Here is a 21,725-nt window from a genome sequence, read left to right on the forward strand (position 1 = left end):
AGACTGAAGGTCAAGCTAGGCTGTTGGGGGTGGCTTCTCTCAAAGTGCCTCCCCAACTCTCCCACAGAGCCCTAAATAGATCATCAGACCAGATCTTCTGTGAGATCACCAAGAGTTCCATTCAACGCCCCAGGCTTCATTCACTGTGTCCTGGCATCCTTTAGCATGCAGCCTCTTGGATCTTCCCAACGACGCACAGCCGTGCTAAACGTATTGAAATCCATTCTCTCCTCCTCCTTAGTTTATAAACATTTTGATGCGTTGTTGTTTACACCATTTTAGACAAAATGAGGGGGAGTTGAATAAGAGATTTTTATGTGCATCGACAAGGTAGACGGGTTTTGAAAGGTTGAGAAATCTCAGTGGAGACAGCAGCGTGTTCACGAACGTTCTGAGCACCGAAACACACATCTTACTCTTATCCAAAAATTCTACCAGAAAAGCAAACAAAAAACCCACAATAAACTTGGTGCGTCATATACCATTGTTTGCTTTCATGAACGCATGCTAAGTGATACGGAGAATATATTTCATTCTCATTTGGTTCTGTCACTCTACTTCCCCCTTTTTTTTTTTGCTTTCTCATAAAGTGTGACAAACTAATCGAAGAAGAAAAAAATAAAATGTGTTTTGGTGCTTTTTTTTTTTTTTTACTATGGCATTAATACCTGATTCAACCACAGGACACAAAATAACGAACGATCTTTGCAAAAGATTAAAGTGGCACATTCTTTCACACAATAAAGTGTGCACATGACTGAGAAATTCTGGAACTCTGACTCAAAGCAGATTTCCTAATAAATTAAGAAAACAAAACAAAACAAAAATATACCCTCATACAAAACAAAATCCAAACCATTGTTTAAAAGTCAATGTAAAACTTTCAGGAATTATTATCTCTCTTCATAGCTATATATAGATATATATTTGTATTTCCTGAATATTTGTCTTAAAATAAAATCTCTTGTAGGAAAAACAAAACAAAAACAAAAAAACAGCTAATTTGAGACTCTGATCCTGAGAGAACTGGTTCTCTTAGTTCATCGGTTCATGAACCAGAAACTAGACTTAGTTAAGGAATTTTAAAAAGTCCTCCAGAAATCTGTGGAGGTTATTTGTAGCAGCATTTGAAGGAATGTATCCTCATGAAGTCCATGGAGAAGCCATCTATATTACACCGCCTTATCTGTTTTCAGAAATGAAGGTCACAAACGGACTGCTCAGAAGGGTGGCCGCATGTCCTCTTAAGACGTAGGAGAGTTCTCCACTTGAAGGATGGCTATCAAGCCATCTTCCTTCTGAAGGTGTCCCCCATTCAACAAGCTGTCCAGGCCGAATCAGATTTAAAGACAAAGAACCCCAGGAAGGGAGATCATGGACCTCAGCCCCCCTGTGAGCAGCACCCAAGCACGTCACTTGGTCACTGAGCATCATCATCATCATTCTGTTTAAAATTTGCAAGTCATCTCGAATTTTTGGAATCGATTCGCACATGGAATGTTATGCAAATCAGGATAAGCTTCTGTCTTCCATTTTACTGATGCTTACTTTGGCATGAAACGGCCATCCTGCTTTTCAGCCCTTCACCTTGTCTCCAATTTAGAGGCAGACAAAGAACAGACAGGCCAACCTCTAAAAACAGGCCCATCCCAATTTCTCTCTCTCTCGTAACGTATTGTAATGGAAGTGGCATGTCACTGTAGCTTTACAGGATTCCCTGCTCTCTGCTCCTTCTGTGGGTCTTGGATATTGAAAAGAGCCAGGTGCTCAGACCATGGGGTAGGGGACTATCTGGTGGATTAGGCCCGAAGCAAGTGTGGGATCCAAGAAGGGATGGGTGGGGAGAGAATGGAGGGAAAGATCCATAATGCCACCTAAGAGTCCAGAAGCAGAAGATAAGGCCAGACACACAAGATACAAGCAGTGCAGGAAAAATATATTTGGGTTTTGGACCACCTCTCCCTGATTTCTGCAGCTAACACAGAAGTCATGCTGGGGGATTTGGGGGGTCTGGTTTAAAATCAAACCCTTTCAATCTCTGGTTTAGAAGGGAGGGTGAGCCTCGAAGCTAAGGATCATCCTTTGCAGATGGGGGTTGTCGCTGAATGAGTGAGCTCTGCCCCCTGTGGCACTGGTAAAAGCAAGAAATCTGGGGTCTCCATTCTTAGACCCCCTTCCATGACCCTCCTCTTTCGCCTTATAGCAGAAGCTGAACAAAGGCTGGGAAATGCCTAATAGGCTCACATGACACCACTTTCCATTAGTATACATTACAACAGGGAGTTCAAGACAGATCGGCTGTTGGCCCTCCATCCTTCATCATGTCTACGTAGCTCCACCCTGTGACATCAAAGACAGAGCGAGCATCAAGGGGTTTCTCCCTGGCCGCAGAAGTTCTCTGAGGATGAGAGTCAGCCAACAGAAAAGAAACAGTCTCTCTCACACACCGACTTTAAAAACATGCCCAGCAAGCACAGCCTCGTAAGACTAAATCAAAAGTATGAAAATTTTGAAAGTTAAAACAACATCAACAGATACTCATTGCTAAATCAACCTGGTTTGGAAGTTCACAGCTGTGTACTACAAAGTGTAATAATTATTTCTTCTTCATCATCATCTTCTTCATTTTTTTTCAGCCCATACAAAAATAACATATTGCAACTCAAAAGTGCATTTTTTTGTTGTAAAATAAACAGTTGACTGTTTTTTGCTTTTTTTATCAAACAAAATATTTACACCATTTTGGTTTCCCCGAGTCCGAAGCACACTTCACGCTATCACCATGGGGACGTCATCTGAAAAGCCCGTGATCATTGGCGCTTCATCGTCCTCATCCCCTGGAACGCAAAGGTACAAAGATACTGAAACATAACAACAGCAGAGCCGATCCTTCTCCGTGTATGCCAGGAACTGTTCCGTAACCAAAGCATTACCATTCATTTCAATGCATGAAAATAAATACACAGGTCATAAAACTGGGGTGGTGGGAGTTAGATAATCTCCTTATTAATGATCCCTCAACTATCCACCATTTGGGAGTGTTCGATGTGGGTCAACCTGTCATTTCCACCCACATAACCTGCCCTCCACAAGACAACACTTCAATGGAAACAAAAAAGACAGATTCCCTAAAAACTGCAAGCCAACTATGGGCTAATCCATACAGACACAGAGAGCATGTCATTAGAAGTGGGAATTCCTTAACTGATGAACGCTGTCTGACTGTCATAGCATGAGCTTTTCATACTTTCTATAGTATGCAAATGAGCTTTGTTTTGCATTTGGGCATTGGCAGGAAAACAAAGGCTCTGTTTGCTGGTGTGACCACTCCGGCACAAAGTCCTGCCAGAATCGTGTCATTACAACACTTAAGGAACTTAAAGACTCTAACGATGTGCCATCTATAATGTCCAATTTGGCCCTACACCAGTGTGGACTTCTGCAGCTGAATGTGGTTCAGACCAGTTTCAGCCGTAGGTGTTCTGTCTAACTGAGACCTCATCGAAAAATGGCGAGGCTTACCTAAATCATCACCCGAAGAGAAGATGGCTGACCCCAGTCGAGAGCTGTAGTGGCTGTTGGCAAAGGCGGTGAAGCTGTTCTGAAGTCTTCGGTGCCGCATGTACAGGATGACGAAACCTACGCCCATGGTCACCAGTAAGAAGAACAATATCGGTACCACAATGGCGGCCACATCTGTAGATCTCCCCATCGTAGAGGCCGCAGGATTTTCGCCTGAAGAGTGGAAGGAAGGTTATTAGAACAACACATAAAGGACTCTCATTTGTTCTGAGAACTCTTTGGTATGCTTTAAAGGACCTCAATCAAATGGGAACTGGAAGGATCGATCAATGCGTTTGGTATCTGGCTGTGGAGGTAGAGGTTGGGAGTTTGAGTCTTCCCCAGGCATCCCAGGAGAAAAGCCAGCCTCTGAAACTCTGGGCTGAGGGCTTACCCGTTGCTAGTTCATTGTAGAGCAGCGTCGCTGGCTCTCCGCACATCTGCCCATTGTAGAGGCACCGCGCTTGCACCGCGAAAGAGTAATTGTGGCCTGGCTTCAAGTTGGACACTTTGAAGACATTCTCTGTGGTATTTCCAAGATAGGACGTGCTATTGGTTGCACTGTCAAACATGTGGATCTCGTAGCCCTGAGAAGAAACATGCACACAACAATGTGAGACAAGTTGAGTTACAGAATAATAGTACACATGATTATACGTGTGTGTGTGTGTGTGTGTGTGTGTGTGTGTGTGTGTGTGTGTGTGTGTGTGTGTGTGTGTGTGTGTGTGTGTGTGTGTGTGTGTGTGTGTGTGTGTTTACAGTATATATAGAGAGATAGGCCAGAATCCTCGTGGAATCGTGCAGCATGAACCAACGATCACATGTGTTGTGTGAGGGATCGACCTAGCTTTCTGCTGGGCACACAGACATTCCTAAGCCACACACTTAGTCCTGCATCCAGGCGCATGAAAGATGACCATAAAAATTACAATTCCTCATACGTGCACTATCTTGAATTGTAGGATTCTGGCCATAAAGGAGAACGATTAACAAAAGCAGACGAATTTGGATATTGTGGCAAATTTTTCCAGCCTCTGCCTTTTGTGGCTGCTCTGAATAAAAGCATATAGCATTCAAAGCACCAGGTTGCATGAACAGGAGCTGTCCAGTGATTTACAAATTGCTTGCTCATAACACACATATATAAAGGGAATGTATACACACTATCTCCCCACCTCCCTCTGTGTGTGAGATAGAGGGAGATAGAGAGAGGGGGGGATTGAGAGGGAAGGAGGGAGAAGATTCAATTTTGGGCCCAGCTAGTCTAAATTCTCCAAAATGAATTTTTTTCGTAGTCAACATATAAGTAATTTTCATCCATGTCGATGGGCCTACTCCTTCTGCAACTTGGTTTTAGCCAATCAGCACAAAACATCCTCAAATAAGTAAAACAATGGGGGCTGGAATGTCACCGTTGTGTGGTTATAACTTACCCGGCTTTCACTGAACTGGCTTTCTTTTAAGGCTAAACTCTTCCAAAACAACAAGATATGGTCATTTTCTGCGATAATCTTTAAGGCCTCAGGGGCAGCGAGAGATACTGTAAAAAAGAAGCAAGAGGAAGTAATGGAAACACTAAGACAACGTTTGATCATTGGCCTTGATCAGTTCTTCAAAATACCAGCACAGTGCATGTACAACTCTGTGCAAATTTACTCTGAAATAAACCCTGCTGAATCCACTGGGACTTTTCTTTAGGATGAGTGTGCCCTGAATTCCAGCCAGGAGCAGGAAGACAAAGATTCCCTGGGACACGTTTCCGAATAAGCCATGGCTCACCTGTGCTAATTTTCAAACTGGCTTCTTTGCTCATGTTTCCCAGTTGAACGACAATATGGTATTTCCCACCAGGCTCCAATTTTCTGATGGTATACTCCACCGTGCTGTTACGAGTCTTCACCTTGTAATTTCTATCCGTCTTTCGAACTAAATCTTTCACAGACACAGCATACAACTGAAGGGAGCAAAGAGGGAGCACAGTGAATGCTGAGAATCCCAGCCTTTGAGAGGTCTTATCCCGTCTCTGAAATGCTAAATATTTGCGGAAGCATCAGTGTTGGAAGGGAAAGGCTCTGCTGGGTGTCAAACAGATCTCTCTGCCTTCAACCGCTTCACCCTTTTACAACTGCAACCTTTGCAGTCAGCAGTGAAATGCTTGTTCCTCAACTCTGTGCAAAGACAGCATTGGGCAACCTCCAACCGCCCAACCATCTTACCATATCCTGATCAGGTGAATCGTACGGCGACTCCCACTTAATGACCGCAAATGTTTTCGCCAGGTGTATGACATGGAGGTGCCGAGGAGGAAGGCGATTGTCCGGGATCATCTTCACCACAATGTAATCGGAAGGTGGTCCTTGGTACGGAGAAACCACACGTACCTTAGGAAGGTCAGTAGTTGTTAGTTATTCACACTGCTAATCTACTGCAGCTTTGCCTCCTGACACAACGCAAGACTCAAGGGAACAACAGTATCATTTAATTAACACCCGTACGCTAGGAACGGACAGTCCAGTCTTCATGAATCACATTTTGTTGCAGAATTCATAGAGAACTCTGGATCTACGATGAAAACATTCTACAACATTTGTACGCAAGCTAAATATTGTCAGGGGAGACGGGCGCTCCACAGCTCAATGAGGGTTCCCCTTAAGGGGCTTCCCAAACCTGGCTGGGACTCCGAGACTGTCGTCTTGAGCATGGATTTGGCAACAATTGTTTGAGCAGCGCTTGTTTTCAGGGTGGGATGGAGTGAGAATAATTCCTTACCAGAAATAAGTATTGCTCATCTCTGTTGACGATGACCGTGATGTTGTGGAGGGCGGTGGTAGCGTTGTTGGGGTTTCGGTACAGCTCCAGGAAAGAGGTGGCATAAAATACACCATATATCTGCCCAACAAGAGAGAGACAGAGAGAAATATGGTACCTCTTTCAACAGCCTTGGCAATTTGCACTTTTTTTCTTGGCCATAGAAATATTTTAGGTTTTCCAACCTGCCTGCATTTATAGTCATCTCCGTGACAAGGTGAACAGAGAGTTCGGAGTTAACAGGACAGCGACTTCTAACAAATGTATAAAACTTTTCTATCTGTTCGCCAGTTATAAGGTCATCACTCAGGCAACCCACTAAAGGGATTTAATGGTGAATAAATAATTCTTGAAAATGTTGCATGATCCAGCCAATTTCTGTGACCAGGATCATTTAGGGCATGGACAGCCCAGGTTCAGAGCTTGTCTCAACTCACTGGGTAGCGCTGAGCACATCATCCACATGGCCCAGCTCACAGGATTGTTATGAGAGCAAAATACAGGTATAATTGTAAAAGAAATCCTTAGAAAAGAATAAATAACTATTTTCTAGATAAGTTGTATTTTAAACAGTTGGAATTAAAGAAGATTATTTTACTGTTCTGCTTTATCTTTTAATGTGTGTGTGTGTGTGTGTGTGTGTGTGTGTGTGTGTGTGTGTGTGTGTGTGTGTGTGTGTGAGCGAGTGAGAGAGAGAGAAAGAGTTTTGTTGGAAGTTGTAAATTGAGACAAATGTTTAGAAGAGGTTCCTTTGCTGACAGACTCTTTTCACTGAAGGAAACCTTCATATTCTCTTTATATTCGAGCCCCAAATAGTATTTGAGTGAATCATTCAGAGGCCACAAAAGGGCAGAAACCCAAAAAATACAGCCCACATCTAAGCAGATGACTCTGGTGACCAACAGCTAGTCTGACCTGACTTCAAGACAGAAGGTTTCCTACCCCAGCCTTACCACGTTCTTTGGGCCAGTCCAGTTACACTCCACGGCAGTCTGGTTGACAGCTTTGGCTTTCAGACTGGGAGGGGATGGTCTCGAGCCAGCGGTCACCACATGGGCAAAGGAGAGAGGGCTGTCACCCAGCTCCGTCTTGGCCCAGGCAGAAATCTCATAGGGGGTCTGTGCCGTCAAATTACCCACTGAGGAAGAAGGGAGATAAGACAAGGGCTAAGCAAAGATGTACGGACATCTCTTCCCCAGAAGGAAGGTTTACAAAGTCTTCAATGAAGCTGAGACAAAAGGACAGCGAATCACCCAAAGCGTACAGTTGCCACCTGCGAAACAAGCTATGAAGCCTGAAAGGATGGAAGAAAATCTAGTGATTTTCCACAGGCGGGGTGCTCCTGCTCTAGCTTCTAGAAGTTCATGTGGAATAATTTCCTGAAGGTTCTATGACCAAGAACCCAGAAATGTTGAAAAAGCCTTCCCCATATTTTTTGGTGCTTCTCTGATTTCACAGCCACAACACATGCAATCAATTTCAGTTTGATCTGGTTCTGAATTGGGGAATCTCTCTTCGATTATTTCAGGGTGAAAAGGTCTTACCGGTCTGTGCCGACTTTCCACCATCGATGAACAAGGATATTTTTTCTTGTCTGTGGGTATCGAAAGCCCAGAAGATTTTCACTACATATCCATTCACCTATTGGCCAACGGTACAGAATGGGTGGGGGGAAGAGGGGGGAAAGAAAAGAAATAAACCAGTGAATTTTCAATTCTTGAGACTCCCCCCATCCCACCCCACAGTTTTTGACCAGCATAGTTAAACATTTACTGAGATAAATCATATTGTAAATTAGATCAGATTCTTCTCCTTGTTGTCGAATTTGAAAGATGGCTGCCAGCAGGATTCAGGGGCTTTAAGAGGGAACTGTAGAGAAAGTCCACTTGTCTAAAGTGTGGGCTGGCCCCACAGTGTGTATAAATCTCTAGCAAACAGGTGCAATATTAAAACTGCAACACAAAAATACATTCTTTTACCCTTGTCACCCCGGTAAAAGACGATCAGAGAAACTAGATTCTAGTACCTGGGATTATTACCTGAATGTTACCTTCCATCTTGAGGGTGAAGCTTATGGAGTTTTCATTGTAACCATCAATATGAATCGTAGGTGCTGGAATAACTGAGACAGGGAGAAAAGGATCAGACAGAAGCAAGGTGAAAACTGAAATTTAATGCATTGAGATTTGCAACCTTTCCAAGGAAAACATTTCTTTCCCCATTTATTCTGCCAGCTGAACACATTAATCCTAATGAACCTATCTTGAACTGATGGTTTGTGACCCACAAATAGGGCTTACCTGCACCTCAAACATCTTTTTAAAAGTGTTCTGCATGTTCTTCTTTAAAAAAACAAAGGCATTATAAATGCACGCCAACTAGTACAAATCTCATGCCCGTTCCTCTCTCATGGATAAATCCAAAGGCAAACCATGGTTAGGAGCACAGAATGCCTCTTCCAAGATTCTACCACAGCCAGTTTTTCTAAACTGGAAGTTGAATCCAGATTCTGAAAGATGGCTGCCTGCAGCATTCAGTGATTTAAGAAGCAGCTGTGGTTCTACCTCATGCACAGGGCACGGGGGTACATAACCTAACCCCAAATCTTACAGGGCAGCTTGACCACAAAACTGAACTTGGCAGTAGAGGACCTAATTTTCCTTTGAAAACAAGGTATGTGGTGAGCGCAGTTCTTGTTTTAAAGGTGAATCACATTTGTAAAAAGGTTGGATTCTGAGATATAAAGTGCTCCTGGCTACTGGATCTAGCTAACTCCTAGGACAAGAAGTCTCAACATTAGTGCTTGGGGAATTTGTGCAGACAAAACTGGTTAAGTGTATTTTTCATCATCTAGTCAATGTGTAGAGCTGGCTTCAAATTACTGGGGCTGGCACTGAAAAAACCACAAAGAGCTCATATACCTTGGAAACCCTATTAGGGTCACTATCAGATGCAACTTGAAGGCACATAACAGCTTCAGTAAGATGCTGAAAGCAATAGTATGCCTAACTGAAATTCCATTTTCTAACGTATTTCCAATACGAGCGCAGAGGCATCAATCGGCAGGAGCAGCAGCTCATGTAAGTTTGGGCAAGGAACCCATAGATGTTTAATGTAGCAAATGATTAATATTTACAATATGCACAGGCCTTTAGCTGTAGATGGCTTCATAATTGGCACATTGAATAGTCGAGGGAGGTGAGCGAGTGGGATATAATGAACCTCCCAAGGCTGCCAGGAATACATTAATATTAAAATAACACAATGTAAGAGGTAAGTGATATTGTTATTAATGCTCAGATTTATTTATGGATGTAGGGTTTGGGCTCCGTCGGTTGTCTGTTGCAGGGAAATAAAAGGAAAAGCAGTAAAAATAATTGCATTGCTGAGCAGTTTACCTTTTCCTTTCACCGTGCGGATGGCTTTGGAATCGCTCCAGTTTCCCACTCCACGGCTAGTTACCGCGGCAACCTTTTCAAACCAGAAGGCTCGTTAATATGCAAGAAGGCACGCTGGCAAAAAAAAATTGCTTTTTAATGAAAACAAAGCAGGTTTACAAGGAGACCGGGCTGACGGGGAAAGGGAGCTCAGAGCAAGACATGGCTTGTTCTGTTGCTCGGCAGGAAAGCAACGTGTGATCAGAGTCAGATTCCTGGTTCCTCCCGGGATCTGTGAACAAGATTCCGAGGGGCAGGAAGCTTCAGGGTGTCTGTGGCAGCCGCTGATTCCAAGGGCTGCTACAGACACCTGTGGAGTCATTGCTTCTAGCCATCACTTGGCACCCGTAGGCTTCCCTCCCCATCTGACAGTGGCTGCCTTTTTCTTCAACTCAGAAGAAAAGAGAAAAAAAACTGAGATTTCAGGGATTCAAAGCAGGGGCTCACTTGTCATGCAGATTTCCATTACCCAGTCACCAGATGTCAAAGAGGATGGGCAAGCAGCACACAGGGAAACCAGGAGACTGGTGAGGAAGAGGCAGAACGTGCCCTCTCTCCCTGCCCCATGGCTGCCCTCAAGGTAATACGTTGCCCAGATGGAAAGAACGGAACAGATATAGGGACAGGCTGCAGCTTGGGTTATGAATCCAAGCTCAACCTCCACAGCATCTCCAGGAAAAGCTTTGGAAAAACCCCTGCCTCAAATTTTAGAACAGCCACTGCCAGACCATGTGAAACACACCAAGCAAGGAAAACCATTTCTGGATTTGCGGCATCAGAGGGTTGGATTCAGTAGTTTATAAGGGTTCCCTCCTCCAAGTCTAGGACTGCTACTAGTCCATCATCACCTTGGACAGCTCTTCCCATCCCCTGATCCATGAATTTGAGGCAGGACCATGGCTTACGTTTTCTATCAGCCAGTAACACCGGATGGGCTCTCTGGTGCCACCCAATTTTCCAAACCAAGAGAAAGAGGGGAGAGGTGTAACGAGTCCTCTTGGGGCTGTCTATGGCCCCTCCTTCTAACCAACAGCCTTACAGGCATTGCAGCCCCATCAAGCCCCCTGGTGTTGAACAGTCATGGCACCTTCTAAGATCAGGAGGCTGTTTCCATGCTCTGTGGGGACCTTCTAGCCATCCAGAGAGTCTCCTTTCAACCAACGTTCAGCTGTAGGCCTGCAAAGGGTTGGAGAAGCCTTCTCTGATTATGTCAAGGGTGGGCAGCTGTGGCTCTCCAAACATTTCAGCACTACAAGACAACCCCCTAGCTAGGATCGCCAATGGTGAAGGACGACAGAACCTCTGGGCCCAAAGCAAGCAGGAAGCAAGCTTACTGGCCCTACATCAGCAGCCTCTCTACAAAGGAACAACAGTTTCATGGAAGAATACACACATAGTCTGCATACAGAAGGCCATCCTTTCCATCGTTAGCCTCTCCAGTTAAAGAATGCAATGATTAGGTGGTGGGAAGAGCTTCTACTGGAGATGATGGACAGTCAGTGGCAGTCACTGAATCAGAGGGGGGTTCCCCCTAAGACACCCCTTTTGATCCTCTCCTTGATGCAGCAAACCCAGAACTGCGAGATCATCAGAAATTCATGTTCTGCAGGAAGACTTCCAAAGAGAGAAACATGCATAACTGTTTCCACTACTGACCAGCCCTTGGCAGCTGAAATCTGCCTGATGATGTTTTACATCTATTAGATCTAGCCTTGCTTTGCAAAGAACAATCCCCTGTCCTCTTCTCTGAGTGGCAGAGAAGACAATATTAGAGTACACAGGTTCATTTCCCCCCCCATTGGAAATCGGTGTAGGGTTATAATCAAACAAATGCAAAATATATACTCACTCGGAATGTGTACAGAGAGTTGACCTGCAGGCTCTCAATTTCTGAGTAATTGCTGGAGGCTCTCACAGACGACCACTCCTTGGAGCCGCTCCTGCTGTACTCTACCTAAGGGGAAAAGAAAACCCCAAACTGGTGGGCCCATCTTATAGGCTAGTGTCAAGCTTCTGAAGATGTGAAGACTCCCTACTGTGCAGAAGGAGTTTTCAGAAATCATAGAATTGGATTGGAAACAATGCCAAAAGTCATCTAGTTGAACCCTACCATGCAGGAAAGCTACAGCTAAAATATCCCTGGCACAGGGCTGCCTAAAAACGTCCAATGGGCCTACCACGGTCCAAGGCAAATGATCCCAGTGTCAAACAGTTCTTACTGTCAGGAAGTTCTATGTTATGTTTGGTCACTATCTCCTTACTTGCAATTTGAATCCACCAGTTCATACTTTCTGGAGCAGGGAAAAACAAGCTTGCCCAATCTAACGTGGTCAACCTTCCAACATCTTGAGGTGGCCATCATAGCACCTCTCAATCTACTCTTCTGCTGGTTAAAGAGGCTCCATTCCTTCAACTGTTCTTCATAAGGCTTGGCTTCCAGATATATTAAACAATTAGGTCACCCTCTTCTGGACATGTTTCAGCTTCTCAATATCCTTCTTAACGTGATGGGGTTCAAAACTGGACACAGTACTCTAGCCCTGCAGTACGATAATTTCCTTTGATCTGTCCAGCTGAGTCTGATATCTATACTTACACCTCATCCACCCACAAAGGTTACCCTAAATCCGTAAAGGATGATGTGCCTTTTCTGGTACTGGCAATGCTACCTACAATTTCATCTGCATTTGTGCAGGTCTCTCACTTTGAAGGACCCTCAGAAAGATGACCCAGCAATACTTACCACGTATTCTCTGATCAAGCCATGGGCGTTGGCTGGTGGCGCCCAATGGCAAATCACAACACCTTCGGCTTCTTTCTTCAGCACCAGTTGAAGATGGCGGGGAGGGTCTGGCACTGGTAAGAAGAGGGTAGAGATGGGAAAGAGACAGGATCACTGGAAAGCCAGCCATAATAATAATAATCATAATGTGCTGTCAAGTCAATTCTGACTTCCGGCAACACCTTTTCAGGGTTTTCCAGGTAGAGCATACTCAGAAGTGGTTTCCTGTTCCCTTCTTCTGGGGGAGACGTGGGATTGTGCAGCTTGCCCAAGGCTACCCAGGCTGGCTCTTCTCCCTGACAGCACAGTGGGGAATCAAACTCCCAAACTCGGGCTTCACAATCAGATACCTAAACCACTGAGCTGTCCAGCCAGCCATAGATTCTCTTTGTGTCAATGGTGAAAAAATGCAAACATCACTAACAGCAAGAATGACATGGCTGCAGCATGCTGTGTTGTGAGTATACACTGAGACAGGAAGCAAGAAAATGTAGGTTGCATAAAAAAAGTTGCACCCAGCTAGAAATTCTGCTGGGTGTCTGCACTGGACGTGACTGGACAATCCACTGCAACCTGTATAGCAAACTGCAAACATGCAGGCAAGATTAAGAACAGCAGATTGTGTCAAATGGGGTGGACCCCTTTGGCAGGCCTACACACCAATTCTCTGTCCCAAATGATCTTCCAGGACAATACAGAACCCACAACAAAAAAGAAATTAGACATGGCCAGAAGTCTAACTTGAAAAACATGTGGCTTATTTTGGTGTTAAATAATGACAAGGGGGCCCTTGAAACTTACTCAAAAGGTGCAATTGCTGCAGCTGACTTTTTTTTTTAGAACCGTAGGACCACCTGTTTTTGATGGGGAAAGACATTCTTTAGGGGCAAGAGAGCCTAATGGGGCCAGAGCACTCAAAAAAAAAAAAAACAGTCTAGGGCCAGGACTGGGGAATTTTTGGTGCTCCATATATTGCGGACACAACTCTCTTAGTCCATCACTGGCAAAACAGGCTGGGGATTCTGGATGTTGTAGTTCTATTGTGATCAACAGTTGTATAGAGACATAGAAAACCATCTTCAGTGTAACATAGAGACATAGTAAGACTGGAAGCTGCTTTATCCTGGGTCAGTTGATAGATCCAGCTAGCTTAGTACTGTCAGCACTGACCGGCAGCAGCTCTCTGAGGCTGCAAGCGAGATTCTTTCCTAGCTTTATCTGGGGGGGGGGGTGGAGATGGATCCTTGGACCTTCTTCACACAATGCAGATGTCCTGCCACTGAGCTTAGCACCTCTGATGCATCTGTCAAGACATCCGACGCCATGCTACCAACCAGTAGCCCAACTTACATCCTTCCGGGGTACGCAAGGTGATGAAGTCATTGGTGTTGTAGGTTTTCGTCAAGCACTGGACCTGAACTTTGATGTGGTACGTGCAGTCGGGCTTCAGCACCTTCAAGACACTGCTGGTTTTATTGCTGTGAGTTTCTAAGGATTTCCACACACTTTCTCCAACCATCCTGGATTTGGGAACACAAAGGAAAGGAGCAACATCACGCTGAAACCCTGGGTAGCTCAGGAGGATGTTTAAGAAGCTCAGAAAATTGGAACTGGCTTGGTGCCTTCTGGATGTATGGGACTACAATGCCTATCATCCTTTGCATCCCATCACAGCTTGCTATCTTTGCCTCCCCCTATCCTGTCCCTTTTCTCCATCGTCTCCATTTAGTGTGTCATTTCCTGGGAACAGGAATTTAGTTTTGTCCTTTAGATCTGTTCTTCCCTGATTTACTGTATACCTTGATTCGACAACAACTATCGTAACAGGGAAAGGATGCAAAAAGGAATTCTAATTTTCAACGGTTGGTATAAACGTGTTTGGAACTTGGCCCTCTCGGGGAAGTTGATGCAAGAAATGCAGAGAGCAAAAGCTCAAATGATCCTGAATGCCTATGACGTGGCGTGGTTGGCAGCTATTCTGCGTATTTGACAAAATAGTGGAGCTTTGGAGCTGATGAGCGCTCATGATGCTGCTTGGAATGGAATGCTGGGTGGACATGGATCAATAAATATGGGCCCTTTTAGGGACAAGTTGGCAGATATTGTGATTGGTTTGGATCCAATTCAAAAGGCCCAGCTTGGCTAGATATTGGAGTCAGGCTGATGTGCAATTCCCCGTACGTTGTGAGATTGCCAGGGAACAGATCGTACCAAACTGCTCCACAAGTAAGACAAACTGCAATCTATTCCCCCACCTGATCACATCTTTGCTACATGTTCTAAAACTGGGTTCCATTTAAAGATGAGCACAAGCTGCCAGTTTGGTGGTTCATAATGGTTCGTTCGTCGGATGCACAGGGGTTCTGCAGGCATCCTGGCTTCCCTCTCCTGCCTCCTCCAGCAGGCGCCCACTGAGAGGCAGCATTCTAGACTTCCTTGCCCCACCTCCTCCTCTGAGTGGGCGCCTGCTGGAGGAGGCAGGGGAGGGAAGCCAGGGTGCCTGTGGAACCCCTGTGCATCCGAACGAAGCATTATGAACCATCGAACTGGCAATTCGTGCTCATCGCTAGTCTCATTACCTGTAATGGATCGTGTAGACACAGGAAGCAAGAGGCATCTTTTTGGGGCGGGCCCAGGTCAGAGTGATGTTGCCTGAAAAATCTGCCGTCCACTGGAGGTTCTGGACTTTATAGACAAGGTTCTCATCTGTGAAAAAGCAATTTAGTGAGGCTTTAGAAGGGACAAGGCAACAAAACAAGAAATCATCCGTCACTACGCTAAAGGAGAACTTGACAGTGGTGGTAGTGAGGACAATTGCCCATCCTCACTGTTTATCTCAGTGGTTCCTAATCTCCAGTCCCCAGATGTTCTTAGACTACGACTCCCAAAAGCCTTTGCCACTAGCTGTGCTGGCCAGGATTGCTGGGAGTTGTAGTCCAAAAAAACATATGGGGACCTGAGATTAGGAATCACTGGCTTATCTTGATAACCTCAAACCCAAGCTACGATGTTCTCCTGCCTTGTCCCTGAGAAAAGTGAGCCAACATTTTAAATCAGTAATACCAAAGGCAGATAAACACACACAAAACATGTGTATCCGTTCCCTGAGCCATCCGGTTTTCCACAAGCAGGGAGATTTTGATACAGAAGAAACACCAAAATGGGCACTCCAGCTTCAAAAAGCTCAGCCCTATATATTCTGCACCAGGGATGGTGTGAACTGATCAGACCAGCCCTCCAGTGAACATTGAAGGACGGTCGCTTCTAGCTCTGCAGTTCTCTAAGATGATGATGAGGAGGAGGGGGCCAAAGCCTCTCACACCCACTAGGATGATGCAAACCTGCTGATGTGCATCTCTTTAGAATTCTGGCCCAGCAGAAATTTTCATGGCTTGGTGGGTGAGCTAAGATCTTGGCAACCCCTTGGAATCAATATTTAATTAAAGAACTAAGGACGGATTGATGCTCAGCGGCCCTCTTCTGCTGTGGGAAGAAAATGGTTGAATCCCGAGGTGGGAGATGGGAAGAAGAAGCACTGGGGAAGAGAGACAGCAATCGACTGCTGTTTGCCTGGCCATCATCTAAACTGTAATGAATTGAGGATCAGGGATTTATTTATTTTTTAATGGAACAGAAATACTGACACATTGGAGACTGGAAAATCAGAAAAACCTGGAAAGGAAGCTAGTCTTTGCACTTTAGTTGATGTATGTTGCTGTTGTTTTTTAGTCGTTTAGTCATGTCCAACTTTTTGTGACCCCATGGAACAGAGCACACCAGGCCCTCCTGTCTTCCACTGCCTCCCGGAGTTGGGTCAAATTCATATTGGTTACTTCGATGACCTTGTCCATCCATCTCATCCTCTGTCATCCCCTTCTCCTCTTCCCTTCACCCTTTCCCAACATCAGCGTCTTTTCCAGGGAGTCTTCTCTTCTCATGAGATGGCCAAAGTATTGGAGCCTCAGCTTCAGGATCTGTCCTTCCAGTGAGCACTCTGGGTTGATTTCCTTCAGAACGGATAGCTTTGTTCTCCTTGCATTGCAGGGGACTCTCAAGAGCCTCCTCCAGCACCACAATTCAAAAGCATCAATTCTTCGGCAGTCAGCCTTCTTTATGGTCCAGCTCTCACTTCCATACATCACTACTGGAAAAACAATAGCTTTGACTATCATATCGCATTCATTTGAATGTGTATTGTTTTACTTTTATTGTGTTTTGATGTTGTGTTGTTTATCTTGTTGTTAGCTGCCCAGTCTGGCCTGGTTGCCAGATGGTGCGGGGTATAAACAAACAAACAAACAAACAAACAACCAGTGCTACCTCATTATACAGGTAATGTTCCAATACTGATTAATTGCCCCCATGAAAGAAGATAACTTTATGTTGGTGGGGAGGGAACAGGCATGTAATGGAGAAAACTGGACTGCAGTCTACCACCTGGATTTGTTAGCTTTCTGCTTGCAAAGGTTTGTGCATGTGAAGGAGCCTTAAACATTGCCATTTCCCTTTCTGTCACTCTGAAGGAAATCAACCAAGGACCATATTTAGAGCTTCTGGGCTACATTCGCTCATCCTCACTTTGTTATAAGCAAGAGATCCGTTTGATGAGGAATAAAGAGGTGGAAAGAGATGGGGCCATAGAGACTCTTTATCAGCTCTACTGAAAGATCAGTTGCTTTTTGGCTTCTCTCTTTGAACTGTTTCCATTCCAGGTGGTCATGACCTGAAGAAGCGTTCCCTGAGCCTGAGATATTCTTTCTCCCTCCGCATTGCTTCTTCCTCTTGTGTTGCATCTTTCAGAGCATATATTCGTAGGAAGAGATAGAGTTTCCTTTCTTTTTCTTTTTAATGATCCCTGTAAACTTCTCTGCTCTCACAGGAAGGACAGAATAAAAATGCTCTTGAAATTTTGTGTGCACAGAAAGAGAAACGAGAAGCTTGCTATCTGTCTATTATGGTCTACTAAGAGTCTAAAGAACTGTGGACCAATTCTTGGTAGCCACAATAGGTGCCTGATGAACTTAAGAAAGCTACTTCACTGAACTACAACGACCAGCACTCCCAAACCAGTTAGCTTGGGGATTCTGGCAGCTGTGATCACAAAAATCAATTCTCCCATGCTGTGTCTGGTGGGCTGCACAGTGCTTAGGATCATCAATCCAGGCAGGGGCGTGCTGTTCTGTGATAGCCTTGGCCGCCCGTAGCACTAGCCATCGGCGTTCTGGAGGTTTGAAAGACAATGCAGAGAACCTGCCCTTTATGGGGACCTTGAGCACGAAAAGGCCATGACAATTTATAGCAGTCCTACTCCATGTGCCAAAACAACCTGGAAAGATCAGTGATGTTCCCTTGGCTGCCCTACAAGATTCCTGGCTCAGCGGATGGAGGGTTGCTTCTCTCTGAACCCAGTTCGAAATGCTTAAGTCAGGTAAAGAGCTGAAAATATTTGCATCCCAGATTTCCATCCACAGCAGTCCATCAGGCAGTGAAAGAGGTCAAACCCTAATGCTAATCCCATGAGTGGCAGGCAATAAACAGTGAGCCACGAAATCACAGAAAAGAAATCCACAACAAGGCCTGGAAAAGGATGAGGAGATCCGGAATGGCTCATTGCTGAGCTGGCACCATGAAAGAGTATCGTCTTCTCTTGGCCCCCAAAGATCGATCAGGAGAAAGGCTTAAGTGGGAATTCCATGGATTGGAGCCATTGCTGAACAGACCCTGTCATCTGGAAACAGCTGCCCCCCTACCCGGCCAGGCCTCGGATGAAAGAATTGAGTGGATCAGGGCGACCTAAGAAGGTCCGTGCAGGGAAAGTTGACATCCAGTGTGGTGCACCGGGACCTACCAGTGCAGTTTCTTTCATCGCTGCTATCAAAACAATCCAGGAACCCATCACATCGCTCGGCCAACATGATGCACACGTCTCCATCTTCACATTTGAACCCACTGGGACACAGTAAGGTACTGTGAGTAGCTGGAGGAGAAAAGGAACACACAAAGCTGCTTTAGGACATCAAACCGAATCCTCTCCTCATTGGCTACTTGTCTGGTTATTTAATTGCTTTGCAACCACACAGTACATCTTTTTCTCCAATAATCAAAGCAGCACACACGGCTCAGCCCCCACCCACCCCCATTAATCTCACAACCACCCAATAAGGTCAACAAGACTGAGACGATCTGATGACGATCTGGCCCTAGATTTTCCCAGTGAGTTTCAATGCTGAGGATTTGAACCAAGCCATAGAAGTTCTCCTGGATATCGTGTTGCAAGGGTAACTCTTCCAGCAACCTGAAAATCCAAGATTGCAACCACAAAGGGAAGGTTTATAGGTTTCTCCACTACACCCTGGGCTCTTCCTTTAAATATTTCAAAGAACAGAATTGACTTAAGGGGTGGGTGGATTTAAATCCTTAATCACATAAGGTTTACATGGACCCATTCAAAGCTGGAGTGTCACGCAAGCCATGCTTTACTGCAGGGATTCTCAGCCTTGGGTCCCCAGATGTTCATGGACTACAACTCCCAGAAATCCTGGCCAGAACAGGTAGTAGTGAAGGCTTCTGGGGGTTTCAGTCCATGAACATCTGGGGAATCCAAGGTTGGGAAGCATGGCTTCACAGGATATAAAGAAAAGAAGCTCAGGGAGCCCAGAAACTCTGTTTTTTTTCCTTTTCAACAGGGAAGGAGCAGTGGCTCTGATTTGTTTAAAAGAAGAATCACTGCCTCTGGAGGTTTCCAGGAGCAGAAGCTGTCCTTTGGAGATGGGAGAAGAGACCATTAGCCACAGGGCGGCTGAATCACAGAATATTCCACAGACACTCACGGCAGTTGAGCTCGTCCGTCCCATCCTGGCAGTCTTTCAAGCCGTCGCAGCGCTTCCAGTTTGGGATGCACTTCTTCACGTGCTGGCATTCGAACTCAAAGCGGCTGCAGCGTCCAGGGGCACCGGCGGACGTCGGCAGGACCCCGACAGCTGGGCCGAAAGAAAAGAGGTTTTCAAAACGGTCCAGATCAGAATCAAAACTGGAGGCACCATCCTCAGGTCTGCACGGGACAGAGCCATAAAAAAAATGGAGCATCCCGTTTCCATAAAGACAGTGCCTCCTGTTTTGAGTTTCATACAGAGTCTACACACTCGCTTGTTTCAATTCAAATCTCGCCAACCCAGAACTACTGTTTCCTCACTTTCCAGGCCACCAGATGGCGGTCTCAGACCAGTTAAGAGATGAGAAAAATTTGACTATTTGGCTCGTAAAAGCATCACACAGAATAGCTGCCTGCTTGACTAGTCCAGCGGAAACTCTGCCTCCACGGCTACCTCACGGTGCCTTCTCCTTCAACGGCTTTTAAGCCTTTTCTTTCCAGCCCATTTTTCTTCCCTTCCCGCTTTCTTTTTAAACCTTTATTGGCATAAAGAGAATAAAACGAAGAGAACCAAACTGGTTCATTAAATGCCCCATGCATACAAAATCCACGAGGTAGGAAAGCAGAAGACCAAACCCTTCAAAGCCATTTAATTGAAGGCGAGGCTTCGCTTCCTCACGATCGAGCTGATGCAATCTGCAACTCTTTCCAGAATGTCAAGGCACTTCCACAGATAACATAAAATGGATTTTGTCCGCATCAGATTTTTCCCTCCAATTTTAACAGGACCGGTGCCACAAATTTGGAACAATCACTTGTGATTGTGATTACCTGAAACTAATTTTTAAATAATCAACTCCACTTCAGAGCATCTTGAGATGAATTGCTCCCACACATGACCTCCATTTGTATAACTCTAGTTTCTGTATGCTTCCCCCCCCCTTACTTTCACATAAACAAAACTGAATAATTTAGTTAAGTGCAATAAATATTTTAACAGCTTCCAAACTAAGTGGGAGCATGAAGTACGTTTTTTATTGGATGCCTCTAGTTATAATTTTAAAATGTGTAAAGTATCTTGTTCAAATGCACAAAACCAAGGATGACCAATGACAGAAAGTCCAAGACCAATAAAACAGCAGCTCAATGAGTTTCCAATTCAACCAAACCTGGATTGCCATACGATGAGTCCCTGCACCACCTTTCTTCATCCTTCCCACCCCTGAACCTTCCGCATGTCCTCTTACATCTTTTCTAACTAATGTAGACCTTGAGTCTGATAACACTTAAACGGTTGCAGCCCTATTCTATGGGATCTGGAATGTATAGTTTGGGTAGGTGCTAGAATTCTCTAGTTCAGTGGATGGTTCTATATCTCTCTGGTACAGAATTCTAAGTCGCTCACCAAACCACAAGCCACAAAAATGCATAAACAGAGCCATGGAAATGAACGAACAAACCACTGTAACTGCACAGCTGGGATCTACTGTAAGTTGGGCGGAGCTGAGGCTTTTAGGATCTAGAATGTAAGATTCCCCTTGTAGAACCTCTTGCAATAGATTCCGTGCTCTGAATTCTCATCCAGAAATGTGTCTGGAGTACCAAAGCCAAGTGGATTGCACAATGCATGGTACTTTCCCACACATAAAAATTACTTCTCATCCACCTAAGCTTTTTTTTTCTCCATTGCAGTGGTGCAGTTCTAAATGTGGACCTCTTCAGGATGAATAAGCCCTCTAAGATCACAAGTGAATACATGGAGCTACATTTAAAAAACAAAGGAGCAACGTCCCCTTGTCTTACGCGAAGTGGGGCAAGCGTCTTCATCAGAGCCATCGGCGCAATCTCGGTATCCGTCACAAACCCAACTGTTCATGATGCAGGCACCACTGTTACACCGGAAGTGGTTGGGGGAACATGTGGTAGGGGCCATCGTCGTCACGGGAACAACAGCCGAACCTGAAATTAAACCAGCCGTTCAGACATTTGAACCGACACAGCACTGCCATTTACCTGTCAGGGCATAGAAGCAAGGGTGGTCAACTTTAGCGGGTCTCTGGGCCACCTTCCCACCCCCAGGACTTACAATGGCCCACACCAGGTCTGGAAAATGTTTTTAAAAGGTAAGACGAAGACAAAGGTGAGTGATTATTTTCTTAGACCACTAAAAATCACCAATGCAAGCCAGCTTTTGACTCTGCCAGGATGTTCATCAAGATGGGCACCGAAGGAAAAAAAACCCACATGGGGTTGAAAGCTAGTATAT

General features: G+C 45.1%; 1 protein-coding gene across 2 annotated transcripts in view; it reads right to left on the minus strand.

Annotated features, from left to right (window-relative positions):
• Positions 1-628: 628 nt before the first annotated feature.
• SORL1 (sortilin related receptor 1) overlaps positions 629-21,725 on the minus strand; it is an 81,240-nt gene continuing 60,143 nt past the window's right edge. The window contains exons 31-48 of one of the 2 annotated variants that reach the window (XM_020792508.3): positions 21,263-21,418; positions 19,419-19,568; positions 18,437-18,565; positions 15,168-15,294; positions 13,939-14,108; positions 12,550-12,662; positions 11,656-11,760; positions 9,768-9,840; positions 8,409-8,491; positions 7,914-8,010; positions 7,323-7,507; positions 6,331-6,450; positions 5,778-5,942; positions 5,341-5,515; positions 4,995-5,101; positions 3,956-4,148; positions 3,523-3,735; positions 629-2,837 (exon numbers count right to left, since the gene is read on the minus strand). In XM_020792508.3, the coding sequence (XP_020648167.3) occupies positions 2,770-2,837; positions 3,523-3,735; positions 3,956-4,148; positions 4,995-5,101; positions 5,341-5,515; positions 5,778-5,942; positions 6,331-6,450; positions 7,323-7,507; positions 7,914-8,010; positions 8,409-8,491; positions 9,768-9,840; positions 11,656-11,760; positions 12,550-12,662; positions 13,939-14,108; positions 15,168-15,294; positions 18,437-18,565; positions 19,419-19,568; positions 21,263-21,418 (2,429 nt within the window). In that variant the 3' untranslated portion in view covers positions 629-2,769. The remainder of the gene's footprint in view (positions 2,838-3,522; positions 3,736-3,955; positions 4,149-4,994; positions 5,102-5,340; positions 5,516-5,777; positions 5,943-6,330; positions 6,451-7,322; positions 7,508-7,913; positions 8,011-8,408; positions 8,492-9,767; positions 9,841-11,655; positions 11,761-12,549; positions 12,663-13,938; positions 14,109-15,167; positions 15,295-18,436; positions 18,566-19,418; positions 19,569-21,262; positions 21,419-21,725) is intronic. The other variant, XR_012080906.2, reaches the window with a different exon arrangement.

Source organism: Pogona vitticeps, chromosome 8, assembly GCF_051106095.1.
Source record: "Pogona vitticeps strain Pit_001003342236 chromosome 8, PviZW2.1, whole genome shotgun sequence".
NCBI classification, from domain to species: Eukaryota; Metazoa; Chordata; class Lepidosauria; order Squamata; family Agamidae; genus Pogona; species Pogona vitticeps.